This window comes from Gigantopelta aegis, unplaced genomic scaffold (genome assembly GCF_016097555.1).
Source record: "Gigantopelta aegis isolate Gae_Host unplaced genomic scaffold, Gae_host_genome ctg3051_pilon_pilon:::debris, whole genome shotgun sequence".
In the NCBI taxonomy this organism is placed as follows: domain Eukaryota; kingdom Metazoa; phylum Mollusca; class Gastropoda; order Neomphalida; family Peltospiridae; genus Gigantopelta; species Gigantopelta aegis.
In genome coordinates this window covers 49,195-66,497 of record NW_024533153.1, presented here as the reverse complement: position 1 = coordinate 66,497, position 17,303 = coordinate 49,195, and the positions used below count along the sequence as shown (strand labels likewise).

Below are 17,303 nucleotides of genomic sequence, written 5' to 3'. Positions count from 1 at the left end.
TACCATAGCTCCTTCTCCTGTCAGTCCTGTGTCCCTCGTACAACCCAAAAGATGAAACATACATACCACCTTCACCCAAGCCTGTTACAAAAAGTTCTAGTAAACTGACTACTAAAGAACGTAAGGAACGTAAAAAGGACCAGAACAAAACAGCAGCTCTTCGCTATACGACAGAAAAAGAAAGACCAACTCGGCATTTTAATTGAACAAGAAAAAGCTCTTGAAAAGCAACTAATAAAAAATTAAAGATGCAAGTAGACAGTTTATCAAAAGAAATAGAATATCTCAAGAATCTCTGGGAAGAAATACAACAAGTTAAACAACAACAGAAACCAATTAAATAAAAGACATAATAAAATGATTTGTCCTTATTTATTGTTTTTGGGTTTTACCTAACATACTCATCTTATTACCTCATATTTATCACATGTAGTTATTTATTTCTATTATTGTTGTAATAATAATAATTATTATAATAACACACTAAATGTAGTCATCTAACAATCAAAAATATCAGTAAATATTTAAAGTGCAAAAAAGTGGGTATAGTCAATTTACTAGCACAGTGCTTGACAATTAGGATCTTTACGATTAGTTACCAACGACTGAAAACCGATCCTATAAATCACTCAGTCACATGAAGATCATGTGATCATACAAAACTTACCAACAAGTTAGTCTGAAAGGCTCCATGTCTTTGCATGAGTTGCCACAAGTTAATAATCATGGAAGCAACAGCAGGCTCAGAAAGATCAGAATGACATACTAATCTAGAAAGAGAGAGAGAGTTCAGATTATGTGAGGTTGTTGAACATAATACCTGGAATATAATCCTAATGCTAACTTGGATTGTCTTTTAGCCTGTTCATATAATTATTAATAAATATAATAACAAGATATCTCCTTCTTACATCATCAGTTGATGTGAGAGTTTTAATATGATCAGATATTAATCCCAATAGTTGTGTACAATGCCAATTACTCAGATGTAAACTTCTTTTCTCCAGCAATACAGACTATCATTAGAATCAACTGTAAATTGAATTTTAAAAATAATGTAAAGGAAAATTAGTCTGTGTTGTACAACATGTTATAAAGTAGTCACTGTCAGCACTCACCTTTGTCTATACTATAGATAGATTATCCTATACAAAACAACAGGAATTACTATAAATAGGATTGTGGTTTAGTGAAGTCATTATGACATTATTGTGTTACTATATTTACAACTTGCTTGACAAATAGCAGATAACAAACAAATAGCACTCATATATACTCTGAATTTACAATCTGTATCATCCTGCCTGAAAATGAATGAACAAAGATGATGAAAGGACGAATGGATGAATAGATGGACTGATAAATGGATGGAATGTACTGATAAATGGATGGATGTACTGATAAATGGATGAATGGATGGATAAATGGATGGATGGATGTACTGATAAATGGATGGATAGATGGACTGATAAATACTATGGGATGGATGTACTGATAAATGGATGAATGTACTGATAAATGGATGAATGTACTGATAAATGATGTATGGATCATACCATTTGTATTCATCTAATGAGTTTAAAAACTCCTTTAATAATAAGTAAAGGTTCTCTATCAGGATTATCCTATGAAACAAATGTTGTCATGTGACTATCATGTGACTGTACTCACAGGAACAACCAGTAAAGTAGAGAACATATTACACAGAAATCCATTTACATGCTGTTCAGTACTCTGACGTTTATTATCCATATCTGTTAATTAAAGAACACATTATGAATTACTCAACACAATTACTCAGTGATTATTACAGGGTTTTACCATGTCAATATCATTATACCCAAGTATTATCAATATCATTATACATTGCATATTACAGGGTCTTACCCATGTCAATATCATTATACATTGCATATTACAGGGTCTTACCCATGTCAATATCATTATACATTGCATATTACAGGGTCTTACCCATGTCAAATATCATTATACATTGCATATTACAGGGTCTTACCCATGTCGATATCATTATACATTACATATTACAGGGTCTTACCCATATACTGTGGTACATCTTTTAAAACAGTTGATAGCAGCTTTAAAGAAAGCATCTCTACAAAGAGAGTAGAACTTATAGTTAGTATGTTAATGTTAATACCTTGAGACAGGGGCACCATTAGCAATAGCTACTCGACCAGAGAGGAGATAAAGATTAAGACGACTCAATATATTATCAATTGACGGTACTGTAATGAAACAATATGCAACACAAGCCTAAATGGACAGACAGCTCAATAAAATGGACAGATAGATTGAACTTACTCTAACAAATGATGCTGTCTCCTGTTATGGTTACCCTTGACAACCTCACGTGTTTTCATCGCCAACCAGTTGACATTCTATAATTATGAGAGGTGGAGTTTATAAATAAGTGGGAGGAGTCAACTTACATGAACAAGATAAATTAATACTGCATCCAAATTATTAAAAGTGGCACGAGCTTCAACAAAAAAAAACTTAATTGTTGTTCAAAATCTCGTTCAAAATCAATCTGAGGAAACAAAAATTCCATTACAAAATATAATTAGTAGGGACATTCTCATTTAATGCAAATATTTGATACAGACATTTCTGTTATCAGTAAATGAAAATAATTAGGGACAACCACATTAATAATTATAGGGACATCCTCATTAATAAACCTACTTTTCTAAGAAATGTTGTTATTAACTCTCCAATTTGTCGTCTGTCATCATTGAGACTTAAAGCACTAAATGGGTGTGGTCATGTCATAATCAAGTGGGTGTGGTTACTAACTTCAATGGAATCATGTAGAATTTTACACAAGTACATTATTCCATTGATAATTAAAGGATCAGTTGTCCCTCCTTCTGTTGACTAGAACAAAATAAGGGACGTGGTACGTAGGTGTGGCTTACAAAGTGAAAGCTCTGACAATATTAGTACTGACTTCAACTTTAACTTCTTCCTTTTGAAATAGATCAACATACGGTAAAAACTTGTCCTGAAAACAAAATAGATAAACATTACAGTATCATGATGTTACCACACCCACCATAGCAAAAGAGGTTGCTAAAGTCAGTAAAATAAGGTAATATTTTGTTTATAATAGAGACTAGTTCAGGGTAATGTGACTCAAAGGCTCGTTCTGGTGTCATATGTTTAATGATGTCATCCAATAATCTGTTGACTTCTTTCTTCTACAGTGAGATGTGTGACTTCTCTCTATATACATAGTTACTTCAACTTACTGTGAAATGTTTAGCAACATATTCCATCCAAACTTGAGCACATGAGATATATTCTGATGTTTTTCAATTTCATCACATCTTTCCATATCTATAAACAAGTTAGTGTATCATTTGTTATATATTAAAATAACTCACTGTATTTAATAACTGTAGCTGTTCTTTAGCAGGAGGATCTGCTTGGACTACACAGTTACCCAATGATACATACAAATGATACTGTGAATATAAGATTAAGATAAACCAGTTTAGAAAACAAGTTTTACTTTAGGTGTGACTCCTTCTTCACATTCTTTGATAATGTCAGCAAACTCCAGTGCTCTGTTAGAAATAAATTCAGGTTTGAATGAGTTAATAAGAGCATTCAGTACAAGACCACTGGACGTCTTCTCTCTGACTAAACTCAACACTTCTTCAAGAACGCTCTGAAACAAACAAAGATGACAAACAAATATATTACAAAAACTTACCACTGGTGGTTTATGAGCAAAACACATGCAATATCCATTCCACAGCAGGAGCAAAAACAAATACATATACTTACTCATATCCAACATTTGAACAGCTAATATATTTTGCACAAAATCTGAGTTTAGCTACAACAAAATACACATTAATGATTAATAGACCCAGTGAGTCTTACTTGTGTGAATGTAGTCAAATAATCAATAAAATTCATCATGACATAATTACGAGCTTCCATAGCTACATTTTGTCCCACCTAAATACACATACCATATATGGAAATATATTATGTAACTATCATACTCGACACAAATAAGCTCTGGCATAAGCACCAACAAGTGGATCACCAATACCTCGAGTCTTTTAGTTAATCGAATAAGGGCCTGAGTAAATTCTTTATCAGTGAGAAATCGATAACAATTCAATATGGCAGCCTCAACATAACTAGAAAGAGAGTGTTAAGGAAAATAGATGAGGATAGGAAGAGCAAGTAATGGAAGATTGATACAATCTTGGTACTAGTTCTCTGATAGAGGCTATTTTGAAGAACCAGTTACGACAAGTTTCTTTAGCTGAGTCTGGTACTTGATCAGGACTAAAAGTCCCTACACACAAACACAATAAGATAATATAATATAATATAATATAATACAATACAATATAATACACAATATAATATAATATAATACAATATAATATAATACGATATAATATAAATAATATAATATAACATAATACAATACAATATAATATAATACAATATAATATAATATAATATAATAATATAATACAATACAATATAATACAATATAATATAATATAATACAATATAATATAATACGATATAATATAATACAATATAATATAATATAATACAATATAATATAATATAATATAATATAATACAATACAATACAATATAATATAATATAATATAATATAATATAATACAATACAATATATACAATATAATATAATATAATACAATATAATATAATACGATATAATATAATACAATATAATATAATACAATACAATACAATATAATATAATATAATATAATATAATATAATACAATATAATATAATACAATACAATATAATATAATATATATATAATGCAGATTATACTGACTTGGTAATTCAATAGATTTAATAGAACCAGGAGGTGTATATGAAGATTTCTCACGAATACGTTCAAACACCAAATTACCTACAAAAATCATAATATACATGTACATGTAAATATCCTTACCAAAATTATCTAATATATCAGTGATAAGAAACAAATTTGCTAGGATAAAAAATGAATAACACTATTATCTGCTAGCAGCTTGGAACACTATATGAAAAAATGGAATGGGTGGAGTCAAATTGAGAGAGCTAACCTGGATAACAATTTTGAGTGCCATAACACGCTGGTCTCTTTTGCCAAGCATAGTAGTGATTTATTCATTGTATCAATTTTGTGAACATAATCTTGTTGAGATAAATTAAGAGTTTCTTGAAACACCACCTTCTTCCATATCATCTAACTGTTCTAAACGATGACGTACTTTATCAGCTTCAACAACAGCTGCTGCACGTGTCTCCACTAATTGATTAATTAATTAATTAGAGCCAAATTAAAAGGGGTGTGACTTACATCGTTGACGCTCTTCATTAGATAAGAAACTCTGTATACAATGATAATTATTAACTACTTAATTGGTAGTCATTATTAACTTACTGTTGTAATGGGAATTTTCTCTGATGTTGTATAAGTTGCTAATATTGTAGTTCTCTTTGAGCTCCAGGGTTCAAAGGTGATATCTGGACTCAATTCAACCTATTTTGATATCATAACAATACTACGACATCATAATGACATCATCTTTACTGTAGCAATAGGTCCTCCAAAAGAGGGCGTGTCTTGACGAGCATCCAGTACAGCAGACAAAGGGTCCATTGAAGCAAGGCTCAAAAGGATCTGATAGTTCTTCTTGTTTACTGCCTCCATTAAAGGATCATTAATTGTTTCTGGTTCTTTTTTCTTTTTCTTATCATCAACTTTTGTTGCTTGAGCAGTCACTACAACCTAAAATAGGACAAAATAGGTGTAGTCCTAGCCACACCCCCAACTTACAATAGCCTTCAATGGATGGCTATCAGTACACTCTTCTAATTGACATTCCTGTCTTTTTCTGTTCCAAAGTATAGTTCCTAGGTCGTGGTTTCCTGCAATGTTATATGATACTATTGTTTATTGAAATCAAATGAAACTTACCATAACATCTCCTCAGCAGCCATCTTGGATTTTGGGAAGGTCTCTTCCTTGCCTTTTCTGAATGCTGCAGAATTTAGAGAATATAATATGTCAAAAGAGAGTGGATAAGCAAAATTTAAAGTTTCTTCTCAATTCTATGACCAGCAGAGTATACGGAAACTAATTAATTTTGCATAAATATCATTCTCTAAAAAATTATAGAACGTTTCCGTTTATCTTTGTATACTTACGAAGATCACATGATCTTTAACTCCCTAGTCTCCCAGTTGAGGGTTAAATTATTAACATGGCAGATATAGAACAGGGAGAAGACGAGGTGGCTACATTATTGAGAAAACAAGGGTAAGCAATATTAATATATGTAATAAACTCTATGTAATATTTTAGATGGTATTTTGGAGAGTTGAGTGAAGAAGCTGGTACAGCAATTCTAAAAACTTGTGGTGAATACAATGTCTTTATTGTATAATTTGTCACCAACTCAAAACTATGTCCTTTCAGCAAGGTACATTTATAAAGACAATATTACCTTATTCTATTCTATTGGTTAGATTTCCTGTTGATGAGTTAGAAGATGGATTAATTGAACATCTTACAATACATCAAACTGACAATGGGGAATATCAACTTACTGGACAGGTATTTAAATTATCAACTGATAAAATTAAAGTATCAGTTTCTGTTATAGACTGAGATATATCCAACAATTGTAGAAGCTGTTAACGCATATACTACTAGTAGAGAACCACCTCTATGTCCTGCTTTAGGAAAAGAGTATGTACATTTAATGTCCCTTAATTTTTAAAGTATAATTAATGATCATTTTCTAGGACTATTAGAAACTCAATTAAGTATTTCGAGTATGACAGCTCCTCCTGATTACACTGAAGCAAATCGTCAACTTCAACCTGATATAGGAACATTACCAAAAATTAATAAATATAGTATTAGAAAATGCTGTTGAAGGTATAGTAGAGAATATAGGACACTTAATGTATTCTTTTTTATCTTATAGCAAAAACAGGACGTATATCTCCAACAGGATCACTAAGACAAGTTCGTCAGGATAGCTATATGGGAGATTACTTTGGAAGATCACCGACACCTATATACATGAATAATTCTCATTGGTGGCGCTATCGAGACAAATCTTGTTGCCATCCTAAGAATACTTGTCATTGTTGTTGTTATCGGGAAACTTATTGGACAGGTTATCGCGAGGCCTATGAACATAAGTGGTACAACTGTCAAGGGACTGGATTTTGTCGTTGTTTACTACTAGTATTAATGTGGTTATTAGTCTGGCCTTGTGTTGGTATAGGATTCTGTATAGCAGGTTGTTTCTTGTTGTGTTTCTTTTGTTGTTGCTACGAAGATGATGACTAAAATTTTATTTTTTTAATCTTTTTTTAATTTTAAATGTTGTGTTATTATTTTGAGTGTGAAGAGGAGATCGTGAATCTCATTAAACACTAGTCTTGAAGGGTGGGGCTCGTTGCAGTTGCTTTTTAAAAAAATGGCAACAAATGAAGGGTGGCCAGAAGCATTTGGATTTTCTCTAAATTATGGAGGCTCCTTGTGTAGTACACTGGATAGAAGAAGGTGGTAGTGCAGAAGAGTCAGGACTACAAGTAAATATCACACACTCTTTCTTGTTCACATCCTTTATACTATAATAGGTTGGAGATGTGTTAGTAGAAGTTGATGGAGAAGATGTGAGAGAATGGAGTGTAGAAGAAGTAATTGAGAGAGCTCAACAAGCTCGGAAAGTTAGAAATAAAAGAATAAATCGTTCTAAACTAAGGTTTTATATTGCAGGTTCCTCCGAGGTCTCATAGTGAAGTCTCGAGTAAGACTGTTTGAGATCCCAAGGACACCAGCCAGGATTTGGGCTGACGTTTAGAGGAGATTGTCCTGTATATGTACGTTCTGTTGACTTTGATAGTTTGTCTCATGAGATTGGTGTGCGATCTGGTGACTTGTTACTTGAAAATTAATGGTACAGCAGTTCGTTACTCATCCAAACTTGAAGTGTGGGAATTACTTGAATGTACAACTGATATATTGTCACTGGTAGTTGTAGTGGAAGGATTGCAGAGTGAAACGATACCTACTAGAGGTAGTCACCGTAACAAACCCTCAATCCAAAGAAGATCGAGCTAAACATTTCCATGAAAAAGTAAATTTATAAAAATGAATTGATGCTATTTGTTCTCTTAAAAGCTCAAACTATTATTTACAAAATGATGAGATGAAGAAAACACAAGTTGTGACATTGTTAAAGCATTATAACAAAAAATTCGTGATGTTGATAGTCTAGGGCGTGGTTTATACATGTTGTTAGAGACACAAATTGATCGGAGATTATTACCAGACATTAGGTACCATTAAAAGAGTGTTATCTGTTAAATAAACATCCTTAGGACTTTACTGCAGCCTCGAGACTTGGCACAATTTGATGCTCTTGTCTCCTACAGACCACCTGGTAGTTTATCAACAATTAATCAAGGGGAATACCCATCATCTACAACAACAACAAAAAACAGAATCAAAGTGAGTGACAGTCTTGTTAGAGTATAGATAATTTATGATATTGTAGGGCTCAGTTCCCTAGCAGGTAAGACATCTATGTTTGCATTTGAACAAAAATTGTTGTAATTAGATTAGTACATGTGTCACGAGGTACTGGCAGTTTTGGGTTCTCTATAAGTGGTAATGCACCTGTGTTTATCAGATCAGTTGATACAGCATCTGCTGCTGCCAGAGCTGCATAGAACCAGGAGATTATCTTTTAGAGATCAACAACGTTGACGTCAGGTGAGATGAACAAATCACTTAATAATATGTTATATAATAATATTGTATAGAACAGCAACTCACTCTAATGTTGTGCACCTTCTAAAAGGGAGTGGGTCTGACCCAACTCTTCTTGTTTCTTCGACTCCTCCTGTTATTGAACAACCTGTGCCTCAAGATGAGAGAGAAATGTTGCTAACTGAGGATAAAAAGAAGCATTTAGCTGCTTTTAAAGAAAAGGTACTATTTCATTTATTAGAACTAATATTATGAGGTTCATTGTGAGATGGAAGAAGTACTTACACACAAAGAAGATCGTCATTTTGTAAGACAAACTTTACGACAATATTTTCAGTCAAAGTCAGTGATGTACTGTTCATGGTCTGTAGTCTCATTGAGAATTTATTTCAGAGATTTACCAAAAACTTGTACAAGTTTTATGTGATGTACTTGATGGACCAACAAAACATATTCTATTTCATTATATTTGTCAACTTTTACCTGAAGAAGATCGAGCAGAATTTGATCGTCTTTCATCTGTTGCTTATATCAAACAGTCAGTCAGTCAACTACTTAGATAGCTATAGATATAATATATTGTTAGTTTATTGGATGCCAGAGTATTTGCAAGTGAAACAATTAACACTTCAAGATACAAAGATTGCAAGGATTTTCAACTGCTCTAGAAAACACTAGTGAAGTTCAGAAAGTTATCAGTTCTGGTAATGACAGTAATTTCCCATAACATATTGATAATAATATTTTATTAGTAACTCCTAATGAAAGAGAAAAATCTTCTTCCATTCCCTCAAGAATAGCCAGTCGTCCTTTACCAGCAGTTCCACAAACTTATCATCCACAACCTAGTCACTCTCATCTTCAGCCAGTAGCTCTCATCTTCAGCCCTGGAAACTGCAAACATTACTTATTCTCAAGTTATACCAACTGGTGTCTCTCATTCTCAAACTCCTAGTCATCTTTCTTCTCCTCAGTTGCCAAGTAGGAATATCTCGATAGGGAGTGCATCATCTTCACTTGCTCAAGCTTTGAAGAATAAACAGCTCAAAAGTCCTGCAACAAGTAGACATAACCTAACTCACAAAAAGTTATTATCACTTTTGTAGATTCCAGTGATATGTCCACTCCAAATACTACCATTGTTGTATCTCCTCCTCCTCCTCCTCCTCCCACACCTAAAAACTGGTCCTGGAGGAATGCCTGCCCCACCTCCACCTCCTCTACCTCCTCCTCCACCCTCGGTGGGTGGTATTGGACAACAACCACCATCAAAGTTTAAAAGAGTTAATTGGGACAAGTTTACAAGGTCAAAAAACTGTTGAGGGCACAATATGAGAGAAGTAAGTAACCAGTTATTACATACTACATTATATTGATGTAGTTGAGTGGACTTGAAGAAGCTCTTGAATATTGTGAATTGGAATCTCAATTTGCTGGACATTCTACAAAAAAAAGGTACCATCTTCAAAATAGTTATCTTGAGAACATGTCTTAGCTCCTCAAACAAGCAAAAGTACGACAAAGCCAGAAAATATTGGACTCAAAGAAGCTTATAATATATGTAAGTTATATTTTCTATGCTCATAAATTATTTTCAAACTCTGAGCAGCCATACTTCTTGGACACCTCAAAAACTTCTCCAGAGAGAGTTAGAGAGGCAGTTAATGAATTGTGATACACAGTTCCTCTCAATAGAAAGACTTCAGCAAATGGAAAAGTTTTGCACCAGATAAAAGAGAGGTTATATAGACTTGTAATGTCATGATGTGATCATTCTTCCTATTAGTGTCTGGGATATGCTCCATACCTCAATGATCCATCTGTCCTTAATCCTTCAGATAGGTTCTCTTTAGAGGTAGGTATGTTACCATGGACAATCGGTATGTACTTTTCTCTATCACAGATGAGTACTATTCCACAGTATAGAGACAGATTACAAGCTATGATTTTTAAATTACACTTCTTTGAGAAACTTCAAGAAATCCAACCAGTGAGTATCAAAGCAAGTACATCAAATTGGTCTAACTTGTTTTACCAGGATCTATATGCTATTATTGATGCTTCACAGCAGTACGAAACAGTAAAAAATTAAAGAAAAATTTTAGAGGTTACTATATAATTTTGTATTTTATATTATTACCTATTATTATTGTAGATGGTATTGGCTATTGGTAATTATGAAACACTGGAATAGCTGCTCAAGGATTTCGTATCCACTTCTTCAACAAGTACTACCAGTATTACCTCCATTACTAATATATTTTGCTTGTATAGTTAAAGAGACACAAAACAACTGATTAAAAAAAATCATCTCTATTGAACTTCTGGTCAACTGTGATCGTAAGTTTCCTCAAGTTATTGATTTTGCATCTGATCTGAAATCGTCAAAACTGCAGCTAGAGGTCAGTCCACATGTCACATGACAATCACATGATTTATATATTTAGTATCGGGTGAGACATGGAATTGGAAGTATCCGAATTGAGAGATGGTTTAAATGTAAACATGTAGTGTTGTTACTAAAAATATTAATGTCTTTATTTGTAGGAATTGAAAAGGACATTACAAACTATTGACACAGATCATGATCCATCTGATAGATTTATTACAGTGATGAAGGTAGTATTAAATTCATGAAATTATCATCTAATTTATAAATTATCCAGCCATTTATTTCAAAAGCTGAAGTTGAAATATCTTCTCTTGTTAAATTATACAACGAAATGAAAATAGAATTCACTAAGACAGCAAAATTTTTCAGTGAAGACCCTACAAAAATTCAAGTAGACAATTTCTTTTTGTACATTTGCAGTATTCATAGTTGATTTTGAGGTCAGTATTATTAAGAATTTGTAAAATTTTGAGAACTTTATTACTAGAAAGCTCTAACTCAGATGAAAAAAATCTAAGAAGAAGAACTACAAAAGGAAAAGAGACAACAGCAGAGAGCTGTAAGTCAACTACCTACACCACCCACACATCTAATTGTATTATTTAGAGTATTCAATACACCAAGAAAGAAGAGCGAGAGATACAAAAAAAGAACCTGTTGTTGTAGATTCTTAGACACTATCTTGCTCAAAAGGCAGCTTCTAGAGATTCAGACATCCTATTAGCAGCTGCTGAATCACTTCAAGACAGTAGACAAATAGTACAGATTATCAGAGTATATTTCCCTCTGCTATTAGTGAAAAGGACCAGACTGAACTTATTGATAAAGAAACATTTTTTAAGTACATATTAGGCCAATGTCATGATATTACACACAAAATGTATACAAAAAAGAGGAATTATAAAGTGACATAATTATATTATAAATCAATTACAGCAATACCAGCAGCTGCTCTACAAGTCTGCATTGAAGCAACTACTTCCCCACATATTACTAACCGGATCATACATTTCTGCTGAACGAAGATAAGAAGGCCATTAATACCACCACAGCAATTAAATTGCTCCCAAAAGAACACAATGATACTCCATCTCTTGCCGACATCATTGGAGCAGCTGTTTGCCATTGACCAGTGCGTATATCTAAAAAATTCAACAGAATCAAGTCTTGACGTGCCATCGTTTTCCCTCCAGCAACAAAGATTTGTTGGCCAAGTACAGCTACGCCAATACCAGCACGAGGTTTGCTAAGGGGAGCTATTGTTAACCAGCGATTGACATGTGGGTCATAACACTCAACAATACTGAGGAATGATGTACCATCATTGCCTCCAAAAACATAAGTTGACCGTCAAATACAGCTACCCCAGGAAAACTACGACGAGTGCTCATGTTAGCAATATTGTTCCATATATTTTTATCAGGATCAAAACGCTCAACAGTATTTGACACAAGAGCGCCATCATAGCCACCAGCTGCACACATAGCTCCACCCAGAACTCCCACGCCCACTCCAGAACGGCAAGTCCCCATTGGTGCAACAAAAGACCAAAAATTAGTAGCTGGATCAAAACATTCTACACTACTTAATCTTAATGAGCCATCTGATCCACCTACAGCATATACTTTACCTTCTAACACCCCACACCTAATTGCTGACGAGCGTACTATCATACCAGTAGATTCATGCCCATTGGTTTTCTATTAATGAGTACATTTCTACTGAGCGTGTTATACTTTCTGAGGATTCTTTTCCTCCTACAGCATACAAAAAGTACCAACAGTTGATTTACGAGGATGAAAACGAGGAGAAGTAGATCTTAAATTGCGTTGTGAGGGCAATAAATGGTATAGCTGTTTAGCTTCATCCACTAAGTCTCGACATTCAGAACTAGATCGAATGAGAGGTTCAGTGTCTACGGTAATCCATAAGAAATGGTACAGATAGCATTGGTAGTCGGATATGAGCTAGGAGCTCAGGTAAGTGTTAGTGAGCGTTCACTAGGATCTTGTTTAACCCATCCATAACAGCAGTATATACTTCTTCTTCTCTAGATACTTTCAGATCAGTACTAGATATGAGAGAGGCAACATTTTCAGAAGTACTACTTAAAAATTCTGTTCCAATAGCTACCTGCTGAAAATATTTACGAGCAAATTTATCAATATCTTCTGAGACTTGAGAAAACAACCATTTGCTTCAACAAAAGTCTTTATACCAAGACAATTAGAGACACTCAAGTTGTTTCATAAGAAATGAACAACACAACTCCTTGTACTTCAGTGATTTGTAAGAGAGAAGAAGGGCTGACAATATCTCTTGTACATTATCAACAGTTAATTCAATCTCACCAGAGTAAGCAAAAATCGACAAGAGATGATAATATATCTGAATTCATATCTCTTATTTCTACAACATCTTGATTACTTTCCATCAACTCATGAGTGAACATAGCTTGGAAATATGAACTAACTGCTGCTAATATCGCACGATGAGTTGGAATCTCCCGATCACCAGCTCGTAACACAACATCACATAACTTCCGATGTGATCTTAAGGCATGTACTTTACGTAACACTTCTTTGTGAAAGTTAACTTGTTCCTGAGCTCCTACAGGAGGTGACTGTTCTGTTGAAGCTGGGGTTGTGTCTTCCAACTCACTAGCAGAAGAAAGTGGTTCCGTCATCTTAAAGGAATTAAAGTACTAGTAATAAGAGATTCATGAAATAAGAACTGACCTCCTGTGAAGTGATATAATCTTTAGGGGTTTTAATCTCGAAGTTTGTGTAGTAATGTTTTCTTTTGTTGATTGGGGACAAATGTAGGTGCGGCTCTTTAGGATTACTCCGTATACTTTGAGTAGCCTGGTGTTTTTTTGTTTCTGACATTTCTGACATTCTGTAATGGATAATATAAAATAGACAGAAATGGACATCTCTTTTGTGTTATTTGATAGTTGTGTCTGTAATAAAAAATAACTGGTTTTAAATTAAGCTCAATTTTCTCTTTAACTAAGTTCGTATAACTTTGGATATTGATGTTAGTGGGCGGTGACCGTGGGCATAATTAACCACACACTGTAGTTTTAAGTGCTAGAAGAACTAGCCCTTACTGAAGAGATTCATATAAAATTTGATTATCAAGACGTTGTTTGTTGTAAAAAGAACCACAAAGAGGCTCTAAAGGTAAGTGAAAAGTAAACTGATAATAATGACAGTCGAAATCGCACGAACAATTTAGCGCTTTGTTCGTTAAAATAGTATATTGTATTTTAATGTACTAGAATAATTATACTGTCGACTATCAATATAATAATAATATTGTGTTAATATTATTGTGTTTTAAAATACTCAATTATATATATGAGTTCTCTTTCCTTATTAGCTCATAATGGGAGGGTGTGTGAGTGTTACTCACTGAGGAGAGAGAGGCCCAAGCAGCGGGAGTGAAGCGTATTATTGATCGTGAAATCAGACAAGCAGCTAAAGATTATGAAAACACTATCAAAATTTTATTACTTGGTAAGTCATTAATCAGTTTTGTCAGTAGTCTCCTTCTTGGAACAAGTTTTGAAGTTTTGTGCACGCACACCGGGTGTGTGTGTGTACATGTAATGGATTATTTTATGTTAGTTACAAGTTAAAAAAGTACATTGAATGTCAACTACACACAATGTTTGTTGTGTTCATGTTATATAAATAGAAGTTCCTGTTACTAAAAATAGCACTCTCCATTATTACTACTGTGTGGGCCGTAGGCAGTTAATTCACAGTTGTTACAAACTATTGCGTGAAGGAATTTAAACAGAATTTTACAGAAATAAGTTTTCCACACTAGTGTTCATAACTTCAACATGTGGTTTACTAAATTATGAGTTTAATTTGTCTATTATTAAAAACAGTTGCTAATAATCCAATTTTGATGTAATCTAAGAAGGATCTCTGTTGCCATTAATAACACGAACAGATGTACTGTTCTGTTCCATCCAAAATAAAAATCATATTAACATATGTTCTCTCTCATTTACAATTTATAGGTGCTGGTGAGTCTGGGAAGAGTACTGTAGTAAAACAGATGAAGATTATTCATGGAGATGGATTTTAACACAACGCAGAGTTAGAAGGTTTTTGTAAGTAAGTTTATAACATTTGCATTAGTATTTATCTCTCTCTCTCTCTCTCTCTCTCTCTCTCTCCTCTCTCTCTCTCTCTCTCTCTCTCTCTCTCTCTCTCTCTCTCTCTCTCTCTCTCTCTCTCTCTCTCTCTCTCTCTCTCTCTCTCTCTCTCTCTCTCTCTCTCTCTCTCTCTCTCTCTCTAGCCTGTAATATTTGGAATTTTAGCATCATCAATGCGTGTTGTAATTCAAGCTATGACAAAATTGGATATACAATATGAAAAATCCTGAAAATGAAGTTAGTTATATTTTGAATGAAAAAAACATTTGTTGCTATTTGTTTTACTGAAGACAACACATAATTAAATAAATTGAACAGTTTATTTTGTATCTCTTTATGTCATCATCATAACATTGTTTAGGAGAAAGCTCAGGTTATCTTAGGAGTGATGACCAATATTCCTACGTTTGATAAAACTACCTCCTGAGGTTATTGACGCCTTTCAATCATTATGGGCTGATCAAGGTATCAGAAAATGTTTTGAAAGAGCTTATGAATACCAATTAAATGACTCTGCCCCTTAGTAAGTTTTGTGTCATGTGAGTGTCATGGTGACTGACTGGTTTTTGTTTTTGTAGCTACTTTTCTAACATGGATCGAATCTTGGCACCTGGTTACACACCTACTGAAGATGATGTACTGAGATCTCGTGTTCAGACAACTGGTATTATTGAAACTGCCTTAAAATGGGCAAACTTACCTACAGGTAAGATGTGGGCTCTAAATAGAATAAGTTTACACCACAAGTCGATAATTATACATATTGTTCAAACTTGTAGTATAGATAAGGTTAGGACTTTAATAGAAAAAAGGTATAATTTTCGCCAGAAGTCATTAATCATATTATACTACATTTGGTAATTGAAGTCTACTAAGTATGACACACTACCCCACATAACTGTGTAGGTTGTATAGTATAATAGTCATACACGATGAGGTCAAAAAGTGGTATGGATTCTTTGGTAGTATACAAGGATTGTGACTGTATCACTAAGTAGAATGTTTTGCTTTGTAAATCAACCTCATATCCTGTTATATCAGACAGGTGTATACTGGTACCACATATGTAACCTCTTTAGGATGGTCGATGTTGGAGGACAAAGATCAGAGCGTAGGAAATGGATCCAATGCTTTGATGATGTACGAGCTGTTTTGTTGTTTGTGCTCTTAGCGGTTATGATATGACATTGTTTGAAGATGGGAAGACAGTGAGTGACATCATATGACATCATAGGTGTATTTGTTGTTCTTTAGAATCGTTTAGAAGAATCACTGAACTTATTTCAAAGCTATTTGTAATAACAAGTTCTTTATCAAGACATCTATGGTACGTGTGTGTGTGTCATTAGTTCTCTCACCTATAACTCCACCCTTTTTCTTATTAGATCCTCTTCTTAAACAAAGTGGATCTGTTCCGTGAGAAACTCTGCAATGCTGATCGTCACCTACGTCTCTTCTTTCCACAATATACTGGTTTAGTAATTGTAATAACTATTTGAACTGGTTTATCTTGTTTTATATTCAGGTCCTGAACGTGATGTCGAAGCAGCTGCTGTCTTTATTCAGGAGATGTTTCTAGAGCGCAATCTCAATAAAAACAAAATCGTTTATCCTCATTTTACAACAGCTACAGATACATCCAATATACGAGTGGTTTTCAAAGTAGTACTTGATACCATTATCAGAGAAAAAACCTCGAAGCTGCAAACCTACTTTAGTTCAGTACTATCATATGATATCCACATGATAGTCACATGACTGCTTTAATAAGTAGCTTCTTTCTTAAATTACACACACGCCTGGTATGTACAAGTTTTACAAACTTATTTCTTTTAGTAGTATACTACCTACATACGTGACTTGATCTCTATGTAGTAATGTATATGTTATATTATCTCTAACTGTTGTGTGTTAATGACTGAAC

The 17,303-nt window shown here is 33.7% G+C and overlaps 2 protein-coding genes and 1 pseudogene across 2 annotated transcripts; 1 reads left to right on the top strand and 2 right to left on the bottom strand.

Moving 5' to 3' along the window:
* Positions 1-1,744: 1,744 nt before the first annotated feature.
* On the bottom strand, positions 1,745-9,717 carry LOC121391874 (annotated as a pseudogene).
* Positions 9,718-9,764: 47 nt separating this feature from the next.
* Positions 9,765-13,891, bottom strand: LOC121391873 (kelch-like protein 20). Its single transcript, XM_041523350.1, is given in 7 exon segments — positions 9,765-9,839; positions 12,292-12,551; positions 12,554-12,766; positions 13,125-13,179; positions 13,356-13,439; positions 13,441-13,523; positions 13,633-13,891. Coding segments are annotated over 7 exon segments (1,029 nt in total).
* Positions 13,892-14,132: 241 nt separating this feature from the next.
* On the top strand, positions 14,133-17,097 carry LOC121391872 (guanine nucleotide-binding protein G(o) subunit alpha-like). Its single transcript, XM_041523349.1, is given in 12 exon segments — positions 14,133-14,165; positions 14,627-14,726; positions 15,242-15,306; positions 15,808-15,902; positions 15,958-16,069; positions 16,421-16,532; positions 16,535-16,587; positions 16,634-16,669; positions 16,671-16,706; positions 16,765-16,852; positions 16,905-17,068; positions 17,071-17,097. Coding segments are annotated over 12 exon segments (921 nt in total).
* The last annotated feature ends 206 nt before the right edge of the window (positions 17,098-17,303 follow it).